Source organism: Natator depressus, chromosome 26 (assembly GCF_965152275.1).
Source record: "Natator depressus isolate rNatDep1 chromosome 26, rNatDep2.hap1, whole genome shotgun sequence".
In the NCBI taxonomy this organism is placed as follows: domain Eukaryota; kingdom Metazoa; phylum Chordata; order Testudines; family Cheloniidae; genus Natator; species Natator depressus.
Window position 1 is genome coordinate 11,367,219 of NC_134259.1, and position 10,615 is coordinate 11,377,833.

Sequence of the window (10,615 nt, forward strand, 5' to 3'; positions counted from 1 at the left end):
CACACAGAGCTTTGTGCCTGCTTCTTGCTAACAAAGGTGAATCTTTTAGCTCATTATCAGAGGCGCATGCTTGTAGAGACAGAGGTCTGCAGTCTGAACCTGGCCATTGACAACTGTGACACTTTGGGGCAGGGGTGGCCAACCTGAGCCTGAGAAGGAGCCAGAATTTACCAATGTACAGAGCCACAGTAATATGTAAGCAGCCTCCCATCCGTTTCCCTCCCCCCCCCCCATCCCGCCACTCCCAGAGCCTCCCATAAGGTGACCAGATAGCAAGTGTAAAAAATCGGGACACAGGGTGGGGGGTAATAGGAGCCTATATAAGAAAAAGCCCCCAAAATCGGGACTGTCCCTAATAAAATCGGGGCATCTAGTCACCCTAGCCTCCTACCCATTGGCAGACCCGGCAATCAGCACCTCCCCCTCCCTCCCAGCGCCTCCCAATCAGCTGTTTCGTGGCGTGCAGGAGGCTCTGGGGGGGGGGGAGGGAGAGAAGCGAGTGGAAAGGGGTGGAGTGGGGGCAGGGCCTGCGGCAGAGCCAGGGGTTGAGCAGTGGGCACCCCCCGGCACATTGGAAAGTTGGTGACTGCACAAGGAGCCGCATGTGTCTCTGGAGCCACACGTTAGCCACCCCTGCTTTGGGGTTTCCCACAGATGGGGGGCAGTTTCTGTCACCTCGGATGTGCTTAAGCCATGCGAAGATTAATAGCTGTTCTCTACTTATTTATGCGGCGCATGGCACTGACTGGAGATGGAAACCCCCGCGGTTTCTCAGTCGCTCACTGTGAATCTGTATCTAGCTTTAGGTTCCCTCTCTCCCCAAAGGACAGCAACGCAGTGCTCTGTGCAGTGTCCTGCTTGAGTTTTTCACAGATTCATAGATATTTAGGTCAGAAGGGACCATTATGATCTAGTCTGACCTCCTGCACCACGCAACAGGACTCAGACACAAGAGCTTCTGCTCACACTGTCCCTCCTCACTGTGCAGTCACTCATGCACAACCGCCGTGTGCCGCGGGGGGCGGGGCATCTTGCACGCTCCCTTTGCACCAGCAGTTGTTTCCATCAGACATGTATGGTTTAATGAATTGCCCTTTTCCGGCTAAACGGCTTCTTTCATGGGACAATTCCTAACCAGCTCCACCTTTGATCCCCTTCAGGTTCAGCAGTGCCCCACCACCGGCAGGCTGCTCTTGCCCTTGCTCCTTCCCTTCCACCTCGGGCTTTGGTAGAAGCCTACATGCAGGGGCTGGCTGGGGGCGAGGAAGCACCCCAGGGGACGCCCTGAAGGGGTCCCCAAATCAGGGTGCACATTGGTTCGACAGGGGCATTGTCAAGGCTCCCCTTCCCTGCCCTCCAGCAGGCAAGATGCCTCCACCCCTGTGGCGGGATACATCCTTCCCCACGGGCTGGCTGGTGCTCCCCTCGGCAAGCAGCCGTGCAACGCGTGATTCCCTCCGCTCCAGCCCGGCCAGAGGCCGCGGCCCCGCCCGGCGGCTGGAGCAGAGCCCCCCGCAGACGCTGCTCTGCGCCGGCCGCTCTCAGCCGGGCCGGGCGCCCCAGGCCTGCAGTGCGCGCCGCCGGGCAGCAGGGGCCGCTGTTCGGCGCAGCCGGCCCCCCCGGCCCCGGGGGAGCGCTGACCCGGGAAGCGAGCGCGCGGCGGCCGGGTCCCTCGGCCCATGTGGGCGCGGGCGGCATGGCCGAGGCTCCGCAGAGCAGGATGCAGGAGGCCATCGACAGCATGGTGCAGGGGCTGGAGCGGGAGAACATCCGCAAGATGCAGGTAACGGGGAGGGGGTCCCCGCCGGCCCCTCCCGCCCCCCCTTCTGTGCTGCCAGCCCCCCCCATCTACCTGCCTCTCCCCCCCCAGCAGCACCCCATGAGCACCCTGCTTTCTGACCCATTGCAATGCGGGCCCGGGCCCCTCTGGCCATGCGGGGAGCAAACCCGTAAGCCTAGCCCCCCTGCTTCTGTGCTGCCAGCCCCCCCCCCACCATCTGCCACCTGCTCCTCTCTCCCCACCCCCGTAGCAGCACCCCATGAGTACCCTGCTTTCTGACCCATTGCAATGCAGGCCTGGGCCCCTCTGGCCATGCGGGGAGCAAACCCGTGAGCCTAGTCCCCCCTCCCCCCCCTTCTGTGCTGCCAACCCCCCCCATCTACCTGCTCCTCTTCCCCCCCCCCCTCAGCAGCACCCTGCTTTCTGACCCATTGCAATGCAGGCCCGGGCCCCTCTGGCCATGTGAGGAGCAAACCCGTGAGCCTAGCCCCCCCCCCCCCCCCCGTTCTCCCCTCTTCTGTGCTGCCAGCCCCCCCCATCTACCTGCTCCTCTCCCCCCGCCCCCCCAGCAGCACCCTGCTTTCTGACCCATTGCGATGCGGGCCCGGGCTCCTCTGGCCATGCGGGGAGCAAACCCGTGAGCCTAGCCCCCTCCCCTCCCTTGTGGGTGTGTCTGTAGAGGGGCCCTGGACCCTTAGTGAAGGGGGGGAAGGGGTCAGTGAGCTCTGCCCCCATGCCTACTGGAGTGAGTGAGTGTGTGTGTGTGTGCAGGGCTCTGGGCCCCGCACCGCGGTGGGAGTGTGGGTGGGTCAGGGCTACGCTCAAGGAGAGTTGGGGGGGTCAAAGCCAGGCCGTTCTGCAAACCCCAGGTGGATGTGGGAGGTCGGCACTGTCTGCACAGGGCCCCCCACTGAATGGGACAGGTGTACTGCGGGGGGGGTTCAGATGTGCGTTGCTACAGGCGACAGCTTTGGAAAAGCCAGCTTTCTTTCCCGCCCTTGGCAGGGTAACATGTTTCGGTGCAGCGCCGACTGCTGCGAGAACGACATGGCCTCCATGCAGCAGGTGCACCACTGCATCGAGCGCTGCCACGCGCCCCTGGCCCGGGCCCAGGCAGTCGTCACCAAAGAGCTGGAGAGGTTCCAGGTGAGGAGAAGGTGACCGGTGGACCCCGGTTCCTGACGTTCCCGTAGGGCAATAGCATCGACAGCGGCGGTCTCTCGGGCCCCAGCTCCCCACGGAATCTTATCCCGGCTTAGTCTCAAGCCGGGCGCAGAGGTTTGCGGTGGATGCACCCGGGTGTGGGGCGAGCCAGTGCTGGGCGAAACCCCGTTGCAAAAGTAACCTGGACAAAAGGGGATGTACCCAAGCAGGGAGTTGGTAACATGAACGGAGCATCTCATTTTGGAGAAGAGACGACTTTGAGGGAGGGGGGTATCGGATACTCAGGGTTCTGCTCTGCGTTAAATCCAGGCTCACTGTGCAACACAAGGCTTGAAAGCTCAGGTCAGCAGGAAGGAGAACCTCCTGCAAAGAGAACGTGCGTTCGGATAGATTTTTCAATGCTCCAGTTCTAGTGCTGGTGAAAGGTGCCAGTCTGAAAGCGGGAGGCTGGAGTTCTCTGTCCTTGGAGCAGCTCCGACGTGGGCAGAGGGAAAGCTTTGATCTATCTGAGGTATTTTGATGGCCGCCCGTTACAAATGTATCTGAGAGCCTCGCAGTCTTGTTCACACGGTCTGCAATTACCTTCACAACACCCGGGGAGGTAGGGCAGTGCTGTTCTCAGTTCACAGAGTCAGTATTGTTCGCCCAAGATCACACAGGACGGCTGTGGCCAAGCAGGGACTTAAACTCAGGTCTCCCATGTTTTAACCCCGGGACCGTCCTTTCTCTCTTTGTCGCACACTGAACTTGACTCCGTCCTGCTTCAGAAGGATGGCATTTGGGGGTCATAGAACAATGTGATCTTCAAGGGCCTCTCTCCTGAGAACCTCAGTAGGGATCCCAGCTGTGATGCAGCTTTTATTATGCAGGGGAGATGCCTACTAGGAACTGGGCTGAGACCCCCCAAGCAGCCATCGCGTCATCTCTAAGCTGCTGCTGACCTGACCTTGGTTAATACTGATGACCTAGAGGTGAAATGCCCTGTGTCAAATACACATCATTCAGTCCTCGGTCTCAGTGTAAACTGCTGGCCATGTGGAACAGAGTAATTAACCACTGGAACAACTTACCAAGGGTTAGAATCAGAGAGTATCAGGGTTGGAAGGGACCTCAGGAGGTCATCTAGTCCAACCCCCTGCTCAAAGCAGGACCAATCCCCAGCTAAATCATCCCAGCCAAGGCTTTGTCAAGCCTGACCTTAAAAACTTCTAAGGAAGGAGAAGGTAATTACCTCCCTAGGTAACGCATTCCAGTTCTGATGGATCACTGGCAATTTTAAACCGAGATTGGTTGTTTTGCAGAAAGCTCTGCTCTAGGAATTATTTTGGGGAGTTCTCTGGCCTGTGTTGTACAGGACGTCAGACTAGATGATCACAGTGGTCCCCTCTGGCCTTGGAACCAACGAGCTAGGCTGAGACACCCTGCCCGACTTATTGCATGTAGACCACCACATAGCAAAATGACTTTGGAGGTCTCGTTGCAAATGGTGGTAAACTTCGAGCCTGCAGCAAGCTTCGTTCTTCTTCCATCCATCCCCTCCATTACAAATAATTGTGCTCTGTGTCCAAAGGCATGATGGCCTGCCATCTAAGAAGTGGATAAGAGCTCGTTTGTCCAGCTACTACACCACCCAATGCATTTTGCTCGCAGCTGCGTGAACTCTAACTGTCCGGAATTCTCATTTGCAGGACCGTTTGGCTCGCTGCACGATGCACTGTAATGACAAAGCCAAAGATTCCCTGGATTCAGGGAGCAAGGAGCAGCAGGTGAAACAACAGCTGGAGAGCTGCGTGACGAAGTGCGTGGACGATCACGTGCATCTCATCCCCAGCATGACCAAGAAAATGAAGGAGACTTTGGCAGCCATTGCACAATAAAGCTGCGTCTGTTTGGGGAGAGAGAGGGAGAAGTGTAGTTCCTATTAAAAGAGAGACATGTACACGGAGATTCGTGTTGGAAATTGAGGAATGAAAATGGATGATTAGAGTGATTTTTGTATTTTCCAAGTATTGCAGTTGTCCATTCGAGAGCTGGTTTGGTTTAAGGGCTTGGTGGTCTGGGGCTGATTTGAGGGATGTCACCAGTTGTGGAGAGGACAGACCCCGGTTCTCAAAGGGTTAATGGTCAGTGTATGTACACACCATGCTGATAATAGCAGTGTCCTCCACTGACCTTGACTTCCCTCTGAATTTAGGCCTGCTGGAAGGCACCAGTTTGACAGGCCTGGAGCCTGAGGGGCCTTTGTCCCTAAGACAGGGGTAACAGCAATGCAAGCTTCCCCAGTGCCGCCTAACCATATTCCTCATTAGTGCCCTGCAGGAGTTAAGGGCCAGGTTCTCAGCAGATGTAAATCAGTGTAGCCCCATTAGTGACAGTGGAGCTTTGCCCGTGTAAACCCACTGAGGATGTGGCTCCAAAAGTCCAGTCTCTGTGTCCTTTTGATGGTGGTGATGTGATGGGCTAGGAGGATTTGAAGTGAAACTATCACTGGGTTGGGTTTGAACTGATGCCCTAGAGTTCAAAGGGCCAGTATTCCTGCCTCACTTGTTCTCCAGGCTGTTGTGATTACAAAAAAATGCTTTGGGGACAGGATTTTCTCCTCCTCAGCTGCTCTCACATCTGCAGAACTTACCGTCTAGCACTGACAGGTCCCTCTAGTGCAGATTTCTTTTGCCGTGGAAGAAACAATGCAAAAGGGAGTGTGTGCAATGTATTAGATAATCAGTCTGTTTCTCTTACAATGTTTCTTCCACCAGGAATCAGGGAGAACATTTTTGCATTGGTAGGTCAAGTCTCTGCAGTTAAAACATCTTCAGCCTCTACTGCCACTCACACTGGTATAAATCAGGAGTAATGCTACTGGAATAAATGGAGATATGCCTGTGTGTAAACCCAGCGTGACTGAGTGGAGAATCAGCCCCTTGTCTTCATCAGGCCACCAACCCTGCAGTGTCTAATTCTACTAAGAGAGCAAGGTCATCCAGCCCAGTATGGGTTCTCTGGAGGAATGATTCACAAGAAGTAGCATGCTCTGTTGAAAAGGGATGGCCAATACCACTTAATGATCCACTCCTGATGGTTTTACACCAGTATGACTCTATTGGCTTTAGTGGAGTTACTCCTGATTTATAGCGGTGTAAGGAACAGCAGCGTTGGGCCTGAAGTCTATAAGAGTTATACCAAGTACATTGTTCCATGCAGTGTGGCATAAATAACCGTCCTCACCAGAGCCTCTGCAAAACAACCCCTGAAGATTTTAATAGAGGATTAAGGATTTAAGGTTTAAGGATTCTGTCCTCCTTTTTGACCTGATATTCCTAATTAAACGCACAGAGAGCCTGTCTCTGTTCTCCCTCATCCTGTTATAAATCAAGAGTTTTTCTGCTAAAGTATTGGATTTACAGCAGCATAAATCAGTGCACAATCAGATTCTTCAGGATGTTGCAGTGCAGGCTTGAGGTGGATTTCACATCTTGTTCCTCCCCGGAGCAGCGGGGAGAGGGAGCAATGCAGAGGAGGTTGGCTTGAATGCTGGGGCAAAGCGTGACTCCATGAGTCATGGAGCAGCATTACTGGCTGCCTCAGATGTGGAGCTACTCAGCTGCAGGAGGAGACAGTTCTGAATCTGTGGTCCTCAAGGTAAATGAGCACAATACAGAGAGATGATCACCACCAAAATAAAAGGGGGAAACAACATCCAGTAAACAGCAGCACCACCTCGTCCTGTCCTTGTGGCTGGAGACACGGTAGCGAGTATCTTAGGATGGTTCTATTTATTGTGAGCTGAATGACCTGTTGTGTACCTTCTCAGGAACAGCTATAATGAACACAACCATTTTGTTCTGTCCTTTTTAAAAGCTGATTTATTTTCCCAAAGTTTGATTCAAAAATAAATGTTAGATGACAACTTCCTCCGTATTTTTACTTACGACAACACTTGGCATGGCTCCGCTGCGAGAAGTGCTGGATTTTGACTAAAAAGAAAAGGAGGACTTGTGGCACCTTAGAGACTAACCAATTTATTTGAGCATGACCTTCCGTGAGCTACAGCTCTGTACATGTTCTAGCACGTTTTCCTCTCTCCAGCGCGTCATTTTGCCTTGTAGCTCGTGGGTTTCACGGCTAACATTGAAACCAGCTCTAGTTCCAACTCACTGCTTGGGAACCAAAGGGCAAGCTTCTTAGTAATCCTGTTCCGCGCCTGCCGGGGGGCAAGGCACAATGGAGCGCCGTGGTGCTAGGGGCTTTGCCAGCAGAATAGGGGAGAGTCCCTTCCCCAAAGAGCTTACAATCGAAATAGACAAGACAGGGGAAAGGGGATGTAACCTAGAGTCAGAGTCATGAAAGGGCTGGCAGCAAAGGTAGGGAAGGTTTCTCCTGCGTTGGAATTTCTGATTCATCACTTTCTTGAAAAGTGGTCCCCTGGAAATCAGAGCGGGACCCGAATTTGCATCTAAACGTTGTCACTGGTGCTAGTCTGCTGTAAGCGTGCAACTCAATGGGAACAGCAGGGCCGTATTGCCGCGGGGAGCCGCGCATCGATATTTTTGGCGCGTCAGTGTGCAGCGGCGAGCGCGCTGCGGGCGGCTCCGGGTGGGGAATTGGCCTTGTCGTCCGCTCTCAATGCCCGTTCTGCAACCATCTTGCTCCCGAGCTGCCACTACGTACATAGGGCCTCTCTTCTGAGGAATACGGGGAAAGTGAGTCACGTGCCCTCCCTGTGGCGCTGCCGGGAGGAAGCGGCACGGCCCGCAATTGGCTGGCGGGTTAGTGAGGTCACCCGCAGGCGATACCGGCGACCACGCTGATTGGGTCAGTGATTTGAAGTCATACGCATGCGCTCCTGGCGTTATTGTTGATTGGCTGAAAGCGGGCAAGCACGCGGCCTCGGCGTAATCTCTGATTGGTCGCTGAGCCGCGGACGGGGTGAGGCCAGCGCTGGAGCCGTGCGGAGGAGCGCCAGGCGGTTGTGGCGGGGCTGACTGAGGCGGCACCATGAGTAAAGCGCACCCGCCCGAGCTGAAGAAGTGAGTGCGGCCGGGGGGGGGCGGCGGCGATCGCCCCGCGGGGGGAGAATATGGAGCCCGCGGGGGGGTAGCCCCTGGGCCAGAATTTCAGTAGGACCCACCTTTATGGCCTACTCCCCCTGTGTCCCGGCATGCACCGCGCTGCCCAGCGGGGCCTGTCTGCGCGGGGCGGGCGAGACCCCCCTCTGGGGTAACTCCTCCCCCCGCCCCCCCTTGCTGGGCACGTGGTGGCATCTCGGGTAGGGCCCTGGGGCAGCCCCGCCCCATCCCCCCTGCAAGGGGCACGTGCGTAGGGACCCCCCCGCTCCATTCTGGGTGACATCAGCCTGGGTGCCCCAGAGCAGAGCTTGACTCAAGTCTCTGCGCCCCCCCACCCCCCAATACACGCAGAGTTGCAGTGCGCTGTTGGCCCGTGGTCAGGCTGCCGGGCCGTGGTACCGTGCCCAGAGAGCCCCGCACTGAGCCGGTACGTTGACCATGGCGTGACACCTGCGTACGCGCCGGCGGGGTGCCCGGGAGCGGGCCGATGGGCCACGCCGTTCGCGTTCCGCGTTAACGCGTACCGTCTTTCTGCCCCGCTAACGTGCGGCTCTTCCCCCTTATGCTTTTCAGATTCATGGACAAGAAGCTGTCACGTGAGTTCTTTATGCGCCTAGATTTATTCTAAGCATTGCTGTCGTTTTAAAGTTCCCATGGTAGTAGGAAGAGAGCCTGAGCCATAAGCCCTTGTATTAGAGGCCTGGTATGAGGCAGGACCTGCTCACAGAATCTGGCAAGAACAGGGATGATATTGCAGAAATGCACATTCCTAAGAAGTGCTAGTCACTGTGTACTCACGCAAACATCCTTATATCAGAGATGGTACAAAAACATTCCCCAAGGATAACAGGAACGCAGAACAATCACCTGCACACTAAATGCCTAACCACTATGAAGCTCTAATGTAACTTTACTCCTGCATTTTGAGGGGTACTATGTGTGATATCAGCCTACGGTCTGCTAATATTGACCACCATCCAGACTTCCTCATTATTATACTGCCTTTTTGTATTTGAAGCCCGTGGAATAGGGAATACTAGTTCTAGTAAGCAATGGTCCGTTCACATGCAGTATGCCTAGTGTTTCAAACCGTCATAGCATTAAAAGATGGTTCTAAAGCTCCTGTCTCAAAGGTAACACTTTCTAATCAAGAAAGCTAAATACTACAGCTGTGTGCCAGTAGTTTTTTTTTTTAATTATTTGCCAAATATTTCTTCTAGTGAAGTTAAATGGTGGCCGACATGTCCAAGGGATATTGCGAGGGTTTGACCCCTTCATGAATCTAGTGATAGACGAGTGTGTGGAGATGGCACAAGGTGGACAACAGAACACTATAGGGATGGTGGTAAGTAGAGAGTTTTCACCCCTATTGGATGGTATGGGTTGAAACGTTTTTAGAGTGTGTGTGGGGGGGGAGGAGGGGTCCTTATTTCAGACTCTTTCACCAGTCCCCACCTGTTGCCATAATTCCAGTATCTTGATGAGAACTATTTTCTAGCAAATGTGCCTGAACCTGGTGAATTCTAGGAAACTAGATAGTCCACACCATACCTGTCACTGAATAATCTCTGGGAGGTTTATGAGTCAAAGTTAATTGCTGTTCATGTTTCTAGAAGAGCTAATCTGGAGAAATATACATGCTGTAGACCACTTCCTAGCTGGGTTGTTTGCTAGCATTAAATACTTCTGATCTTTGTCCCATCTCTAGTTTTGCTAAACCACATTGGTTGTGAAAGAATTCTAATCTTTTTATATTCCTTATTTTTAGGTAATACGAGGAAACAGCATCATTATGTTAGAAGCCTTGGAACGAGTATAGATTAACCAGTGAACTCCTGCCTAGCGCTGTGATAAACCTCCCCTTAACTCCAGCTGTCTTGTTAACGAATGAGGAGTCTTCAGGAACTGTACATTCCTCATGTAAACTTATTTTTGTTAAATAAATTTTGTAATGGTTAACATAACTTGAGTAGAGTAAATTAAATTAATGTAACTTCCTCTTAAAACTGGTGCCGATTGCCTGCTGAAGTATCTTGTGCATATTCCAGAAAGTCTTGGCTCTGGAATGCACCAGAAGTAACTGAGAGACTTTAGTTCTGTGGTAGCACAATAGGTGAGCTATACCTTTTTTTATTTGACCATTTTATTAATACACAAGCTTTCAGGCCAGCAGGACTAGACACTTTTAATCTTTCCCCTTCATTATTTCAAGTGAAAAATGTCTAGGAACAGGTCTCCAGTCTTCACAGCAGAAAAGAGCCAGAATTATGGACTCTGAATCTTTTCCTACATTGTGAGTGGTGGCATTGTGAATTTCAGTCTGCCTCTTTCCCATCCATTTTGGCCTATTTTAAAATGTGTTTAGAGCAGAATTACTAATTTAGAACTGAATTACTAATCTTTTTCCTTAGCTGGGGCAGGATGGCCTAAAGGATTTAGGCTATCCTGGTCTGGTCACAAGTCCAGCTATTGGAGTCCAGAGGGGATGTGAAAAAGCCCCCAGACTCTCTGCCTCTCCAGCAAAGCCTTCGGGTTCACCTTCAGCGATTACTACGTGAGCTGGGTGCGTCAGGCTCCTGGGAAATCAAACACTAAACATGGTTTG

The 10,615-nt window shown here is 53.2% G+C and overlaps 2 protein-coding genes across 2 annotated transcripts; both read left to right on the forward strand.

Annotated features, from left to right (window-relative positions):
• Nucleotides 1–1,619: 1,619 nt before the first annotated feature.
• On the forward strand, nucleotides 1,620–6,845 carry FAM136A (family with sequence similarity 136 member A). Its single transcript, XM_074940049.1, has 3 exons — nucleotides 1,620–1,783; nucleotides 2,786–2,926; nucleotides 4,633–6,845. Exons 1-3 carry the CDS (start codon nucleotides 1,697–1,699, stop codon nucleotides 4,819–4,821), a joined length of 417 nt encoding a protein of 138 aa, XP_074796150.1. The 5' UTR covers nucleotides 1,620–1,696; the 3' UTR covers nucleotides 4,822–6,845.
• A 982-nt stretch (nucleotides 6,846–7,827) lies between these two features.
• SNRPG (small nuclear ribonucleoprotein polypeptide G) lies at nucleotides 7,828–9,939 on the forward strand. Its single transcript, XM_074939982.1, has 4 exons — nucleotides 7,828–7,971; nucleotides 8,584–8,606; nucleotides 9,231–9,355; nucleotides 9,779–9,939. Exons 1-4 carry the CDS (start codon nucleotides 7,940–7,942, stop codon nucleotides 9,827–9,829), a joined length of 231 nt encoding a protein of 76 aa, XP_074796083.1. The 5' UTR covers nucleotides 7,828–7,939; the 3' UTR covers nucleotides 9,830–9,939.
• Nucleotides 9,940–10,615: the final 676 nt, after the last annotated feature.

Coding starts and splice junctions, on each gene's coding strand:
- FAM136A (XM_074940049.1), top strand. CDS start 1,697: ATGGCCGAGGCTCCGCAGAGCAGGATGCAGGAGGCCATCGACAGCATG. Junction 1,784..2,785: donor AGAACATCCGCAAGATGCAG/GTAACGGGGAGG, acceptor CGCCCTTGGCAG/GGTAACATGTTTCGGTGCAG. Junction 2,927..4,632: donor AAGAGCTGGAGAGGTTCCAG/GTGAGGAGAAGG, acceptor TCTCATTTGCAG/GACCGTTTGGCTCGCTGCAC.
- SNRPG (XM_074939982.1), top strand. CDS start 7,940: ATGAGTAAAGCGCACCCGCCCGAGCTGAAGAA. Junction 7,972..8,583: donor CACCCGCCCGAGCTGAAGAA/GTGAGTGCGGCC, acceptor TATGCTTTTCAG/ATTCATGGACAAGAAGCTGT. Junction 8,607..9,230: donor CATGGACAAGAAGCTGTCAC/GTGAGTTCTTTA, acceptor TATTTCTTCTAG/TGAAGTTAAATGGTGGCCGA.